The sequence below is a fragment of the Corythoichthys intestinalis genome, chromosome 5 (genome assembly GCF_030265065.1).
Source record: "Corythoichthys intestinalis isolate RoL2023-P3 chromosome 5, ASM3026506v1, whole genome shotgun sequence".
Classification (NCBI taxonomy): Eukaryota; Metazoa; Chordata; class Actinopteri; order Syngnathiformes; family Syngnathidae; genus Corythoichthys; species Corythoichthys intestinalis.
Window position 1 is genome coordinate 52,438,044 of NC_080399.1, and position 17,269 is coordinate 52,455,312.

The 17,269-nt window shown below is 40.6% G+C and overlaps 1 protein-coding gene across 1 annotated transcript in view; it reads left to right on the plus strand.

The window, feature by feature from the left end:
• Positions 1–17,269, plus strand: part of cpne2 (copine II) — a 71,104-nt gene that overhangs the window by 29,737 nt on the left and 24,098 nt on the right. Inside the window, exons 9-10 of the mRNA XM_057836414.1 lie at positions 3,844–3,930; positions 10,001–10,060. Coding sequence (XP_057692397.1) covers positions 3,844–3,930; positions 10,001–10,060 — 147 coding nt within the window. The remainder of the gene's footprint in view (positions 1–3,843; positions 3,931–10,000; positions 10,061–17,269) is intronic.

Here is a 17,269-nt window from a genome sequence, read left to right on the forward strand (position 1 = left end):
TCATTAGACGCCATTAAACGTCTCGGTATGAGGCAAACGTTTTTGTGTGTTGTGATGCACGGCCCCGGGCTATCAGCAAAAATAATCAAACTGCTGTGTTTCACTGTATACTCTAATCATATGTAAAGCACACGGCAGCTCTGAATGCTAATTATCTCGATAATAATATTGGAATTAGTTGGATCGCACAATAGTTTACCATGAAGATCTGCAAACAGTTTTTGACATCACACTGCCACTAGCGAACTTGACACATATACGCTACTCGACTCATCCCTTTTGCTGTCCTTCACATTAATGTTCCACTCGGGTTCAATTTGGAAGGGCAGACCCCAGGGCAGAACCCAGGACATGGACACGGTGGAACCCGGCAGCGTGGCCACCTAATGTCATCGCCCTGCGACGTCAACAACAATGGCGACCTACTAGTTAAAATAAATAAATTTTGTTAAAACAAAAACATTAAGAAGGGTTTTATTATCAAATTGTTATAACTCGTACTAACATTTATCTTTTGTGAACTACATGTCTTTCTATCCGTGGTACCCTTTAAAAAGTGGTTATGTTACAATATACAACAATACCCTACTCAGTGTTTTCTTAAATTTGTCATGTCGATGATGCCAATTCTTTAATCACACGGTCCATCAAGTGTTAAATGTTTACCAATATTTAAATTAGATAGTGATTAAATCTTGTTTGAGTAGTCGAAATTATACATGCAGTAGTCAGCAACAAATTGTCAGTGCCACACACAGATTCATACCATATAATTTTACCTGAGAGGCACATCTACAGTTTTAAAATAAAACCAGCACACCGCTTACTTTATTGCCTGTCACAGATTTGTTATTAAAGCAGTCGAAGGGAACCAGTAGGTCTAGAGTTGCTTCCTGTCTTCAGTGAAACACATAAAAACACTCATTAAAGTGACTCCAGTTTCACAACATCTCACATGTTCAGCCAGCTATTTCACACTGCACATCATAACAAAGAGTTTTCACCATCTGTCTCAATATTTGTGTTTGTGCCCATCTTTTGTTAGCACTTTTTTTTTCTCTCCGTTGCATGCACCATGTGTCCACATAAAGTCTGTGAGGTTGCCTCATGTTTAGGTTTCCATGGCTGACTGCTTTTAGCTAGTGAGGCGTGAAGTGGGCCTGTGTTGAGGCATTCAATAAAAAATGTTGCGAATAGGCGGTATGCTATCGATTCAAATACTATACAATCATTCAGCACCATGCATCAATAAATTCTCCTGTTTTTTTTTTTTTTTTTTTTTTTTTTTTTTTTATGCTTCGAGAAAATTCACAACAAAACCCTACATCAGATTCACAGAAGAGCAGTACACACCTGTATTCCTACAATGGAGATAAAAGTGTCTGCGAGCAATAATTTTACAAACACTCAGCGCACATACTGTATAAATGCCATTATATTATGTTATGAAATGAATAACAATTTAAGATTTAGATTATAATTGTAGAGTTAGCAGCCACAATATACCAATTCAAGCTCAACCAAGATGATACACAATTGGAATGTTGTACGTGCAACAACTATTATTAATTTTTTTTTGTTTTTAATGTCAAACATCACTGCGATAAACTAAAACCAATGGGTACATTTTTTTTCCTAGTAAATAAATGAATAAAACACATACTTGCATTACATGTCGGATATGTTATTTAAATGATCTTTATCTGCCATATTGATTGTCCCATACGGTGGTACATCTACATACGAATTTAATTTGTTCCAGGACCTGGCTTGTAAGTTGAAATGGTCATATGGCAAGCAGAATTTTCCCATAAGAATACATTATAGTTCAAATAATTTGTTCTACAGCCCAAAAAAGCTATGCTAAATCAATCAATCAGAACAAAACAATGTAATGGAATCATTGTTGTTGTTTTTTTTACTTCCATCCATCCATCCATCCATCCATCCATCCATCCATCCATCCATCCATCCATCCATCCATCCATCCATCCATCCATCCATCCATCCATCCATCCATCCATCCATCCATCCATCCATCCATCATCTACCGCTTAATCCGGGGTTGGGGCGCGGGGGCAGTAGCTTTAGCAGGGAAGCCCAGACCTCCTTCTTCCCGGCGACTTCAACCAACTTCTCCAGCGAGATCCCAAGGTGTTCCCAGGCCAGCTGAGAGACATAGTCTCTCCAGCGTTTCCTTGGTCATCGCCGGGGCCTCCCGCCAGTGGGACATGCCCGGAACACCTCTCCAGGGAGGTGTCCTGGAGGCATCTGAACCAGATGCCCAAGCCACCTCAGCTGGCTCCTCTCAACGCTGAGGAGTAGCTGCTCAACCCTGAGTCCCTCTAAGATTACCTTGAGCCCGGACACCCTGTGGAGGAAACTCATTTCCTGGATCTTGTTCTTTCGGTCATGACCCACAGCTCGTGACCAAAGGTGATGGTAGGAAACTAGATTGACTGGTAAATCGAGAGCTTTGGCTCAGCTCCTTCTTCACCAGAACGGTGAAGAGTTTGCATCACTGCAGATGCTGCAGACAGCCGCCTGTCGATCTCTTGCTCCCTCCTGCCCTCACTCGTGAACAAGACCCCAAGATACTTGAACTCCTCCACTTGGGGCAGGATTTCATCCTCGACCCGGAGAGGGCATGCCACCCTTTTTCAACTAAGGACCATGGTCATGGATTTGGAGGTGCTGACCTTTATTCCAATCTCTTCACACTCGGCTGTGAATTGCTTTAGTGAGAGTTGGGAGAGATCACGGCTTGATAAAGCCAACAGCACCACATCATCTGCAAAAAGCAGAGATGTAATGCTCATGCCACCAAACCGGAACCCATCAATGCTTCGGCTGCGGCTAGAAATTCTGTCCATAAAAGTCATGAACAGAATCGGTGACAAAAGGCAACCTTTCTGGGAACGCATTCGACTTACTGCCGGCAATGCGGACCAAACTCTAACACCGGTCGTACAGGGACTGAACAGCCCTTACCAAGGGGCTTTGTACCCCGTACTCCCAAAGGACCCCCCCACAGGACTCCCCAAGGGCTTTCTCCAAATCCGCAAAACACATGTAGACCGGTTAGGTGAACTCCCATGCACCCTCGAGGACCCTGCCGAGGGTGTAGAGCTGGTCCACTGTTCCACGGCCAGGACAAAAATCACGCTGCTCCCCCTGAATCTGAGATTCGATTTCCCGACAGACCCTCCTCTCCAGCACCCCTGAATAGACTTTACCGGCGAGGCTGAGGAGTATGATCCCTCTATAGTTGGAACACACCCTCTGGACCTGGAATAATTTATCCAAAGCATTTCATAATGATATATGTATCTAAACTACAGTAATAGCTACAGCTATGCTAATGATTGGGTTGAAAGTCTGTAAGAACATTGAATACTGTTGAAATGTAACTTTCCATTTAATGTTTTCTTTGTGATGCATTGTGCTGAAAATGGTGTATTCTCCATTCATTTGTGAGGATGTGTCATTGTTTGTGTATATGCGTGTGCCAAAGCAAGCACATGACTTTTCTCCCACTGAGCCTGTTCACATGTGCCAATGGTGTGTGTATAAAAAGAGCTCAAGAGAAAAGACAGACTCGATGGGGGATGGGGAAGAACAACAGGCGCTTTTGAGAAGCAAAGTCTTTCACTGAAACTTGCAGTCACATATCAGGGCATTAACTACCTACTTTTGGTTCACCGACTTATGCCTTTGATTTATTTTTGAATTGTTTTATTATTATAAAATAAACTGTTAAATCAATTACAGGAAAATCTCCATTAATATCTGCACCTGCATTCACCTTCTATCATATTCATTTTGTTTACAAATCTTTCCCAGGTGGAATTTGAATGCATAAACCCAAAGAAACAAAAGAAGAAGAAGAATTATAAAAATTCTGGTGTGATTATCCTAAAATCATGTAAGGTAAGGATGAATGCTGGCTGATGAGTAAGTCATTTCAATAAACCACAATAAATACTGCAAATGCAATGAGCTGTGCATTATGAAATTACTCAGAATCTTGAAACAACAACAACGATTTTAGTTTTAAGTACCGTTTTGGCCCGAATATAAGACGGTGTTTTTTTTGCATTGAAATGCAAGACTGAAGAAGAGGGGGTCGTTTTATATTCGCGGTCTAGACATTATACCCATTCACGATGCTAGATGGCGGCAGATATCATTGAAGCGATGTTCTGTCATGACAGATCTCAGCTACTCTCAAGTTTAGCCAGTTTGCATTATTTTATTGCAATGTTTTTCCTTATTCAGATTTGTTTCAAGACTAGTTACAGTTAGACTTCACTTTGATGGTTAATGCAGTTATTGCAATTTTGTTATTTCATCACAATGGTTTATTTAAATTTCAAAAACCAGAAGCCATTCATTTACGAATGTGATTGCACTTTAGTTTACATATTTAAATGTTCAGATATTAAGATTTGAATGAGGCAAAATAACATGCTTTTTCTCTCAAATATATTGTTGTAATCATTTGTTTCGATGTACTGTAATTATTTTCTGTATAAAAATTACTTTGGTGTTCAAAAAGTATTTTTTTCTTAACTTGAGTCTTGAAAAAGAGGGGGTCGTCTTATAATCAGGGCCTTCTTATATTCGGGCCAATACGGTAATAGGGAATCAGACTTTTGCTGAGATCAAACAAAATTCAGAAGAGATGATTTTAATTAAATATTTCATAATCACTTTTTTTAAAATAAAAAAAATATATAGTGTGAGTATGTCTCTCAGGGTGATATTAAAATGAGCATAACTGTTATTTTTTTTTAATTTCACCATTAATACTTATTACATTTGCATATACCCTATGGACCCTGTTTTCGTAGACAACACCCATGCGCTCTGGTGTAAAACACGATCGAAGTGTATTTTTGTGCCACAAGTTTTTGAATTTGGTAGACCAGTCTGCACCAATATAGGCATACCAGCCCCGCAAAGTTGTCTTGCGAGCCCATTCGTTGCAAGGGACTTGGTGTCCTTTTACCACAAGATGGCATCGAAGAGGCCATAAATTTATGTAACTATCAAATGATGTGTATATTAACATGTTTATTTTAGGCTGTATTGGCTGAGCCAAAATTGTGTTGGTTCGTTCCACTGAAATGGATCTACGTGACCTCTGCATTGTAATTTACATACGTTGCTAATTACTACCAAAAAAAAAGTTCTACTCACGGTTTCCAGTCATTTTTTAGTAATTAGCGTTTTCGTGTCGGTCTTTTTTTCCCCCGTGGCGCAGTGATATTGATACGGCGGAGTCGTATCGTCAGTGTGTGAAGCCATTTTAGGTCACGTGCACCAATAGGAGACGAGGACTGTTGCTATGCGCTTCGAAAACAAACAATATGGCGGCGACCGTGCCAAGCTACAACACGAGCGAAGATGAACCAAAGATAAGAAAACCGCATTCGGAATTTAGTCAAAAGGCATCGAAACGATGCTATATGCATCTCTCAACTGTCCAAGGGCGAAAAAGGGCAGGAATTTGGAAAAAACGTGCAGAGCCCGCGTGGTTGCGTCAGACAATGGCTTTCTTCCCAGGCTCCGTCGAAGGATCTTGCTGAAAATGCGTCGACTGGGATTTTTAACGACATTCACTACAGGTAAGCCACACGCACGCCTTTACTACAAGGTTAATTGTTATTAACTTATGCTAAAACAAATCTAATTTAAACTAGTGTCGTAACGATACCATTTTTTAGCCCAGATATCAATACCACTTTGTTATAAAATGTATATAGGGTACAGTGTGTCGAAAGTGAATCCAGTAGAACTTTTTATTGCATACCAGTTATGGGTGACAATGGCTAAATAAACCTTTTGGCTCAAGAACATCAAGCTGTAGTCAATAAAAGCCCTGATACTGACGTGGCAGTGATTGCTGTAAGTCTGCAGATAGATTTACAGTGTAAATTGCATTTTTTCACAGGAGGAGGCAACAGAACGAGGACTGACGTCTCTAAGGTCTCTGCAGCTCCTGGCACTAGTGTGTGTTCAGCACTCATTGGCATCCATACATTCACAGGTTGTGACTCTGCTTGTGCCTTTCATGGCAAAGGCAAAAAAAACCTTTTCTTTTGCACGTCATAAAAAAGAATACCTGACTGGGTTTGCAAAGCTGGGCAGCAGTTTTAAACGACCTACAAACATTTAACACGTTGTGTAAATACGTGTGCCACCTGTTTTGCCAGTCATGTGCCAAAAATGATGCCAAATGCAGATCTTTCTGTATGGCCTCGTCAGTCTTGCCAGAACATTCTATTCCCCCCAAAACTGATGCTCTGTACCAACATTGCAGGACAGCAGACTATCAAGCAGCAATTATGAAACGTTGTCTGACAGTTAAAATGTGTGCCCCTTCACCCATTGGGAATGGGTGGGGCATTGAGGATGGGCAGTTGGCAGTGACATGGATGACTAAAAATCCTGCCCGATACTGTTTTGCAAGTAGTCAACTGTAGTTGAAAGGCAACCAATTGTGACATGGGAAGATGTTCCTGTATGTCTGCAAAACTTTCTTGTACTGATTTATATCGGTGCCAAGCATGTGAGAATGTTTCCAAAGAAACAGAAGACACTTGGATGGGATGATGACTTTGAGTAAAGCGATTTTGAGGAGTAATGTTGTCATGTACAGTTTTACTATTCTTTTATTTCTATTTTTTAAATTCGTTTTTCAATATTTGTATGTGTAATAATGTGTATTTCTATAGTATGAGATACTTCCATGTTTAAATAAATGTGTACCAACTGTACTATACTTGAATGATTCCAACCTTTTGTGTATATACAGTGTGATTAAAAAAGGATGTGCCAAAATCAAAATGCCATGTCAAAAACGAAAAACATAAAAAAAAATAAAAAAAAAAAAACTACTTTGGACAGATGTAGGAAGTAACTAAGTTTAATTTCATGTTTTCATAGTACTCAAATATGGCCATCACCAGCAGCATGGACAACATCAAGTTGACATGAGAATTCCTCCCTCCCGCGTTGATTGCGTCTGTTATGTAATCTTTCATGTCATCAATATTCGCTGGAAGTGGTGGAACATACACTTAGTGTATAACATACGTTATGTGCCATAAAGATGGATAACGAACTTTGTCTTTAACATACCAACACGTCCAGCAAGTACTGATGATGTGAAATATCGAACAACAGTCGCAATCAAGACAATAACTGCGACACGTTTGAGAGGAATTCTCATCGTGGCTTGATTTTGTCCGTGCTGCTGGGTGTGCTCACATTTGAGCACTTGTGAAACATGAAATAAAACTTGGAAGTTATCTTCAACACGTGTCCATCACTTCTTTTGTGATGTCTTTCATTTTTTAAGTATCACCTTATGGTTTTGGCACATTATATTTTTGATCACCCTTTAATTTTTTTGTCTTATTCCATTTTTGCCATGATTCACATTTAGGAGGGTGTGGTAGCAATTGGGTTGATTTTCAGCTATTTATGATCATGGCGTGCATTTTTTATTTTATATATTTCATTGCATAGTAGGTTGTGATATTTTTAATATGACACATAAGCCTTTAGCTTAATTCAATATATATTTCATTGTGCTGGGTGCAAATCATTAATGTTGAAGTGTTTCCTTCAAGATATTAGCTACATTTCTCATTCTGAATTCACCTATGTGTATACTAAGGCACCAATACTTGTTTCAAATGTTTGGTAGATGTGTTTATGACATTTGATAAAGATTTTGTGTTGCCAGAATTAATATAACACTTAAAACAAGCAAAAACAGCAACACTAGATCTGTATTTTTGTGTATTCACATCAGGATACATTTCTGGCTGGTGACTAAGTTAGGAGGGTATTGGCTTTGAAAAAATCAATTTTCTAAGCACTTTTTCCATGGTCCCAATAAAGCCATATTTCCACAAGCTTGTCCATTCGCAGCACTTCCTGGTCAACTCTAATCTTTTAATGGACGACGGTCTCACAGAAGAAGTTGTAGCTGTCAGTGAAGGGTGTTTCAGTTCTGAAAAACACGCACACACACATAAACCATGTGAGAACTGTTTCATCCATATCATATTTACATAATCTTCCAATCCAAATTATATAGGCTTGTCTATTCTGCCATTTTTTCCTGAATAAAATTATCAAATAGGTTTTTGGAACTACAGTTAAACAGACTAAATACTATGTTATTTGTCAATCTAAACTTTTTGCTCAAAGTTAACAATCTAACATCATAATAATGACCGCTACAGCCCAGAACTCACATTGCAAGTCTTAACTTCATATGTGATCTGACCAGAAGCCCACAACTCCCATAGTTATTCACAACAAAAGGCGTGTGTGTGGCTTACCTGTAGTCAATGTCGTTAAAAATCCCAGTCGACGCATTTTCAGCAAGATCCTTCGACGGAGCCTGGGAAGAAAGCCATTGTCTGACGCAACCACGCGGGCTCTGCACGTTTTTTCCAAATTCCTGCCCTTTTTCGCCCTTGGACAGTTGAGAGATGCATATAGCATCGTTTCGATGCCTTTTGACTAAATTCCGAATGCGGTTTTCTTATCTTTGGTTCATCTTCGCTCGTGTCGTAGTTTGACACGGGCGCCGCCATATTGTTTGTTTTCGAAGCGCATAGCAACAGTCCTCGTCTCCTATTGGTGCACGTGACCTAAAATGGCTTCACACACTGACGATACGACTCCGCCGTATCAATATCACTGCGCCACGGGGGAAAAAAAGACCGGCACGAAAACGCTAATTACTAAAAAATGACTGGAAACCGTGAGTAGAACTTTTTTTTTGGTAGTAATTAGCAACGTATGTAAATTACAATGCAGAGATCATGTAGATCCATTTCAGTGGAACGAAATCCATTTTCTAAGCACTTTTTCCATGGTGCCAATACAGCCTATTTGTGTATATGTGAACACTGTGCACTGACCCCTCTGAATAATTATATAGACTCTTTCATTTAAAGTAGAGTTGACAGCTAATCCGAAGTTGCTTTTTCCTATGTGAACTCTATAAGAACACTTAAGATCATTAACCCTTTTTCGGGCAAGTGACTACTTCTGGGAATTAAAAAAAAAAAAAAAAAAAAGGGGAAAAAAAAGGAAAAAAAAAAAAAAGATCTGTATACTGTTTATAATAGAAATTCCTATTTGGTATATGTTTTGTTAACTTGTTAATCATTAATGGATTTAAAAATATATATAATCATAAATAAATGCATGAATTGATGCAATGTTAATAAAAACTAAATTAATGAGTTGATGATTATCGAATAAAATCCTAAATACACATGAGTTTCAGCCAAAATGACACTACAGTTGATTTTTTTTTTTTCTAAGTATTTAACATTCATGCCACTGATGGTGATAGAGGTCCAATTCATTTAAACTGGGAAGACTGGCTTTGAATGCTCAAGTTTCTGTGTCTTTGATAGTGAGAGATGTCCAATCCATTTTGACTGGCAGGGATGAAAAAACAAATTGAAAAAAATTAAAATAAACATTCTGCTGGTGAAAAGATTATTTAAAATAGGTAGTAACATGATTGGATACAAAAGGAGCATTCCTGTAAGGCTTAGTTGTGCACTAGCGAGGGTGGGGCGAGGTTCACCATTTTCTCAACAAAAGATTAAGAGATTCTGGAAAAATGTCTGCACAAAAGTATCAAGGCGCCAAAACAAAAAATGGCATGTCTGTGACCTTCAATCCCTCAGGCAGCACTGCATTAAAGCCAGCATCATTGCGTGAGGGATATTGTAAAAAACTTCAAGTGAAAGGCATGTACTGTATCAGCAGTACCTAAAAATGCTGCCATCTTTTTAGGCATGAACTCAGTGTGCCATCTGTCAGGGAAACATGGCTGGTTTTGTAATTTTAGAACAAAATGTATGTATTGTAAACACATTATTATAAAAGGTACATTAAATTGAAATTGAACATAATGTATATTGGTGACATGACTCTGTGACTCTTGCGTCTCCAGATTACAAGAGACTACACATTCTTGGATTACATACTTGGAGGATGCCAGCTCATGTTCACTGTGAGTTTGATACTGATGATTTTGATGTATTTTGCGCCATTAATCAGAGCAGAGGATAATGTTCATACCATCACTCAGGATAGAAGACAACACATAAGCAGGTAGTAATGAACAGGCAGACTGAAACACTGAATATAATATATGCAAACATGGCAGTTTGTTGTCGCTTTAGGATGAAATCCTATGAAGAACAGGCACTCTTGAATCTTATCCTCCCTCTTAAATGTTTAGGCTTTGGTCTCAGATCTGCTGCTCCTTCAGGATTGCACACAAACTGTATGCGTCTCCTACTTACTAAACCATTTAACATACACCAGTGAGTATAATCTATTTTACTTCCAGCATATAGCCTCTCTACTAACAGACTGGAAACAATTAACAATTTGTGGTTTTCCGGGGATACACATAAAAAAAAACTGGCAAAAACTGGCATTCAATCACAGTTCTTAACTGTCAAGTGGACATGTAACAAATGCAGCGCTCATACACGATCAGTATCTTCACACCTTTCATGCCAAATCACACTGATTCATGCTGAGGTTCACGCTGAATCTTATTATATCATCATATAGTACACACCCTACTGTATGTATATGCACAGATGCCACAAACATGTACAATGTGACAAAGCCGTGCACACGTAGACACACATACCGATAGAGCTGTTCTGCGGTGTTCAATCAGACTTAGAATGACTATAATCCTAATCTCCAAGAAGGAAAACTCTCTCGTCTCCTCAGGGCTGCAGGGCTTTAGCGAAAAGCAACGTTTCAAGGTAACATTCCGAACACAAAGAGCTTTGCTCCAGTGAATGTAAAAGAAGCATTCGTTCATATCTTGTGTTTCAAATAATTCGGGCAGTGGTTCCTCAACAGTTTACAGCAAGGACTGCTTCAAAGGATACTTGGCTCTCGGGGTACCACCATAAGGGCCGACATTAAAATAATTTTGTGTATTAGGCGAAAATGTTTAGAAAAAAGGCAGACGTTTTAAATGTTTTTCTATGCTAGTTTGAACATTAACACTGTGCATAGATTCTCGGAAAATGGCAATGTATTTACGATTACAATTAAGGATAGGGTTACATTGTTTTACGCTTAATAATTGTTTCTAAATATTAGAAAGAAACAGCTCTAAAATATTAAATGTGTATATTTTGTCATTTAGGGTTAACACAACTGAACTGTACTTGATAAATGCACAAAAGGTTGTTGGAACATTTAATTCAGACAATCTTTCGCGAACCACTACTGGGAGACCATGTACCACTGGTTGTATTTGTACCACACTTTGAAAACCACTGACAAATGCTTCAAAAGGAGATGAATGGCCTACATACAGGTCACAAGTTATTAAAAGTCCAATTATTAATTTATAAATTTGACAATCTATAGTGATAAGACATGAATGATGAACAAAAATGTATGTGTTTTTATTTATTCGCATCCATTTGTTGGTGATCTTCCTATCATAATATGGTGATACAGCAGGGGCAATCAACATTTCTTAATGTTAATTTCATCAGTAACCTGAATGAAAAAAAAAAACACCATAGCTCTACAATATGGTTGAAATAGTACTAGATCACATTCTTTAGGCTCTCCTGTTGTTCCTTTCCTGACCATCAATACAATTAGGAAGTTTAAATGAGGACCAGTCATTTAAAACCAACATCAACAAAAACAATTTCTAGCAGTTCCTAGCCATCACGTTTGCTTGCATGATGCTTTTTTATATAGTGCTTTCAAAACTGTAACAGCTATACCTACATTACAAAACACATGACATAAAATGAACGAAAACAACAATGCAATCAACACAATATCGAGACAACACTTAGTGTTCCTTCCTACACAGGGTTTCGACAGGTATTGGCATATCTCATTTAATGCTTATTAATGCCACTTTAAAATTAATAACCATGCCCAACTGCAGATAGTTTCACACACACAAATTGTAAGTAGATTTGTCCGATAATGACTTTTTAACCAATATTGTACAACTACAAAAACCCGATACCAATATCAATCCAATGCTGATAAATGCGGTCGTGGACTTAACATATTATGGCTAATGGTGTACCGCAAGCAACACCTCACTTTTGCTCATCCTGATATACTTCAAAACTGTTCAAATGATGTACAAGGCCCACTCAAACTGTCTCCCGTCTAACCTACAAGCTCGATTCCAACTGAGGGAATCAAATTTCGACCTAAGAGGAATCAGATTGTTTTCCTATTGGACAGTTAGGACAACCTTAAAATCTTTCTCTGTTACAAACATGTCCCAAGAGTTAGCTTCTGTAGCCGGGGGTCGGACCGCCAAGGCCCCCGCCTTTGGCTGCCGCCCAATTTGCTACGCACCCGACCCCTTTGGCCCTTCCCACAGGTGGTGAGCCCATGGGAAGGCGGACCCACGTTGCCTTTTCGGGCTGTGTGGGAAAAGGCCCGGCCACCAGGCGCTCACCTTCGAGCCCCACCCCCAGGCCTAGCTCCAGACAGGGGCCCCGGTAACCCGCGTCCGGGCAAGGGAAACTTGGATCCTGTAATTTTTTCCATCATAAGGGGTCTTGTGAGCCATTCTTTGTCTGGCCCCTCACCTAGGACCTGTTTGCCATGGGTGACCCTGCCAGGGGCTTAAAGCCCCCAGACAACATAGCTCCTAGGATCATTGGGACACGCAAACCCCTCAACCACGATAAGGTGATAACACAAGGAGGCCGCAGTTCGATGATCGACTTTGTGATCGTGTCATCGGATTTGCGGCCGCATGTTTTGGACACTCGGGTGAAGAGGGGCGGAGCTGTCAACTGATCACCACCTGGTGGTGTGTTGGCTCCGATGGTGGGGGTAGATGCCGGTCAGACCTGGCAGGCCCAAACGTATTGTGAGGGTCTGCTGGGAACGTCTGGCAGAATCCCCTGTCAGAAAGGGCTTCAACACCCACCTCCGGCAGAACTTCTCCCTTGTCCCGGGGGAGGTGGGGGACATTGAGTCCGAGTGGACCATGTTCCGCACCTCCATTGTTGAGGTGGCCGATCGGAACTGTGGCCGTAAGGTGGTTGGTGCCTGTCGTGGCGGCAATCCCCGAACCCGCTGGTGGACACCAGCGGTAAGGGATGCTGTCAAGCTGAAGAAGGAGGCTTATCGGGCCTTTTTGGCCTGTGGGACTCCGGAGGCAGCTGACAGGTACCGGCTGGCCAAGCGAACTGCGGCTTCGGCGGTCGCCGAGGCAAAAACTCGGACATGGGAGGAGTTCGGCGAGGCCATGGAAAACGACTTCCGGACGGCTTCGAGGAAATTCTGGTCCACCATCCGGCGTCTGAGGAGAGGAAAGCAGTGCACCATTAACACTGCGTATAGTGAAGGTGGTGTACTGCTGACCTCAACTCGGGACGTCGTGAGTCAGTGGGGAGAATACTTCAAAGCCCTCCTCAATTCCACCAACACGCCTTCCTTTGAGGAAGCAGAGTCTGGGGACTCTGAGGTGGGCTCTTCAATCTCCGGGGTTGAAGTCACTGAGGCGGTTAGTAAGCTCCTCTGTGGCAAGGCCCCGGGGTAGATGAGATCTGCCCGGAGTTCCTAAAGGCTCTGGATGTTGTAGGGCTGTCATGGCTGACACGCCTCTATAACATCGCGTGGACATCGGGGACAGTGCCTCTGGATTGGCAGACTGGGGTGGTGGTCCCCCTTTTTTAAAAAGGGGGACCGGAGGGTGTGTTCCAATTACAGAGGGATCACACTCCTCAGCCTCCCCGGTAAAGTCTATTCAGGGGTGCTGGAGAGGAGGGTCCGTTGGGAAGTCAAATCTCGGATTCAGGAGGAGCAGTGTGGTTTTCGTCCCGGCCGTGGAACAGTGGACCAGCTCTACACCCTCGGCAGGATCCTACAGGGTGCATGGGAGTTCGCCTAACCGGTCTACATGTGTTTTGCGGATTTGGAGAAAGCCCTTGGGGAGTCATGTGGGGGGGTCTTTGGGAGTACGGTGTACAAAGCCCCTTGGTAAGGGCTGTTCAGTCCCTGTACGACCGGTGTTAGAGTTTGGTCCGCATTGCCGGCAGTAAGGAAACCATTCTGAGTCGCTACTCGAACCAAAATAACACATAACTCTACTGGCATACACACAACCACAACAAAATGTTCCCACAACAAAAAGATGATTGAATGTCAGGGACAGAGACAAAGTCATAACATTGTACATCTTGAAGATATGCTCTGTAGCAAACTAAGATCACTAATCTGCTAGTGTAAGTGCCTGCTGTGTGATTTTAACGATCGTTCGAAATGGAGCTGCTTTCCTGAACGCTGAGCACTGGACAGAATTTTTTCAACAATGTGACCTACACCTAACAAACGGCACCCTACTCAATGAACCTATGCAAATCGACCATGGCAATCAATAACTTTTGGGAAGATAATATAAGTGAAAAAAAAAAAAAAAAAAATCGAAAAAGAAAAGCTCATGTAATGTGATGTATGCATCCCTACCATGTTAGACTGTGCGTCCCTGGCTGTAGGGGGACGGGTATTGATAAGCATATGCTTCTCCTGTCTTTCTTCGTTTTTTCTGTCTTCAGGCAAATCATATCACATTTTGTAACTGTCAGTGATACCGACGATGATGACAATAAACATTTTATTCATTCATTAATATTCATGACGTTAGCAATTGTTGTTAGGCGGGTCAACCTCACGTTTGTCCCTAATAGTAAATGAATGGAAATAGTGTACGAACGAGATGTGCTAAACCTACCAATTCTGTCTGAAAATGATGTCCCCGGTGCCAAATTCATTGGTAAAGATGAGGGAATAACATATAAATGTTCAGTTAAAGAGATGGCTTGAGTGTCGAGGGCAGAAAAAAACGGGAAAAAGAGCCGACCATTTTCAGAGTTAGCTTTTTGATCGACACCTTTTTCTTGTGTGCATTGCCTTACACCACTGACAATGACATTCTCCTGTTTCAACAATCTATCCTTTACCACCATATGCTGTCTTTCTTATATATTATATCCTCTGGTTGTCTTACGTCTCTGACCGTTCTTGGGGACAATTTAAATTGCTATTTTTGTGTAGCGATCGCAAATGCTACTCAGTGACAGCCAACGAACACTTTTATTTTTTTCATTAATCACAAATCTTAATTCTATAATTTATTTACACTTCCCCCTTACTAAATTTTTTTTTACAACAGAAAAGGTAATGGTGGCATTCAGATACCATTTAATTTTTTTCAGGTCATTGATCAGACAGACAGACAGACAGAAGCTGCATGGCAAAACGCCACGCTAAAAAATAGGTAAAAATGTCAAAGTTGCTTACCTCTTCGTCCTCTGTAGGATCATGGCCCCCAACAAAATGCTTACTGCATATGAAACGTGAATGGCTTCACCTTGTTGGCATTAAACTGGTCTTTTGGACGTCCGCGCAAGTCGATCCATTCTTCAGATTTTTTCCAAGATTTTGGTTTCGGGAAACGTATGAAGAAAAAAAAATCCTTCATATGTGTTAATGTCTAGAGTCGTTTCTACAAGTTCCATAGCAGCAGTTTTTGATCGGCATGTTCTTTTTTTGAAAGATCATCGGAGAAAACAAGCAGAAATAATATGGATTATATGTGAGGGTGTGTGTATAATGTCCCACCTCCCCGTTAGAATGGCGACATCACGGTCTAAAAATACCATTCGTGCGGTACGCTATTATATTGTGGTGCCCCACTGGATACTTTAATAATGATAAATGCAACAACTTTAAGGTTTTCCAATAAGCATTTTTTTGAAAGATAACAAAACAACTTCAACTGAAGTTATGTAAAATGTGCCTATATTGTTCCACTATATGTTTTGTTGAAATCAAAATAGTGCAAATATCAGTTGTTTGGATCAAGTGCAAGTGCAAGTACGAAGCGCAAATGAGGCACATATGGGTCACAAAGTGCTTCTGGCTCAAAATAACAACAAAGGCACACAGTGAATGTACTGTACAATGAATGAGGTATGTAATGAGTTTGTAATTCATTATTCTTCAATCATTGTTCATTTAATTTTTGCACAATTAATGCAAATGGTCTGTTCACATAACAAATCCCTTGCATCTTATTTTGGAGACTTCAAATGGTTTATACAACCCCTAGCAAAAAATATGGAATCACCAGTCTCAGACGAGCACTCACTCAGACATTTCAGACGTTCTGAAGAAAAAAATATGGAATCACTCCATTTTGAGTAGAAAATACAGACACACCCAGTCAATTTCCTTTCCTTAATTGGACCCGTGCCTCGGATTAGATCTGCTCATTAGTCAGCAGTTAAAAACAGTGCAGTTATCACACCTTGGAGGTAGAGCAGGGCGGTAAACCGAAAATTTACCGTCACCGAAATTCTTAACGATGACCGACGTAATTTTGACCATGTCGGTAAATTTGGTAAATTAATAAAACAAGAAAATATAGTCTTTTCATCCCGCTTTGATTCTGTGTTGTTCGTTTATGTTCATTCCCCTTTAAGAAAGCAGTGAATGTGCTTACGTAGGGAGTCACGTGATCATCAGGAAGCCAATCAAACAAAAGCCCGGTAAGCTAACGCTAGCAGCTAACGCTACAAGCAAAACGTGATGGAGTGTGGCTTAAGGGAGGTTCACCAAACTTTCAACCGACATTTAGTTGACTCTTGGTGGCATCCAAACGGGCTTTCACCCGCTGTCCTCCTTTGTTCTCACGATTTCCGGAGATGGTGCTTTCAGTGCTTTCTACTGGTAGCCAGGCTAACGCTAGCTAGCGGCTGACGCTACAAATGAACGTTATGGAGTCGGATAGTGGCTCTAACCTTGTCGAAACGGCTGAACTTAATGAGTGGATTGGGCACGGACTGCATCTAGCAATTACTATGTGGCGTTATTTTGTATCTGTCTGTGTGTGATTCCTCTGATAGCTTTTGTGATGGTAAAGCATTCAGCATAAAGTACAATCCAATGGCGAAACTTATAATGACCAAGAAATGGCCCCAGCTATTTTTATTGTACGTGCATTTATTAAAAAATGCACTGGGGGGAAAAAAAAACCTTAAACCATAAAGTAAACACTTGTATTTAATAATTATGTCACAGCAGCCATTAACAATAAGTTGTCTTTTTGAAGTGTATTGTTCAAGCTGCAAGTCATTTGTGTTACAATTACATGTTTGCACAGGCATATTGATTTTGACAATGTACA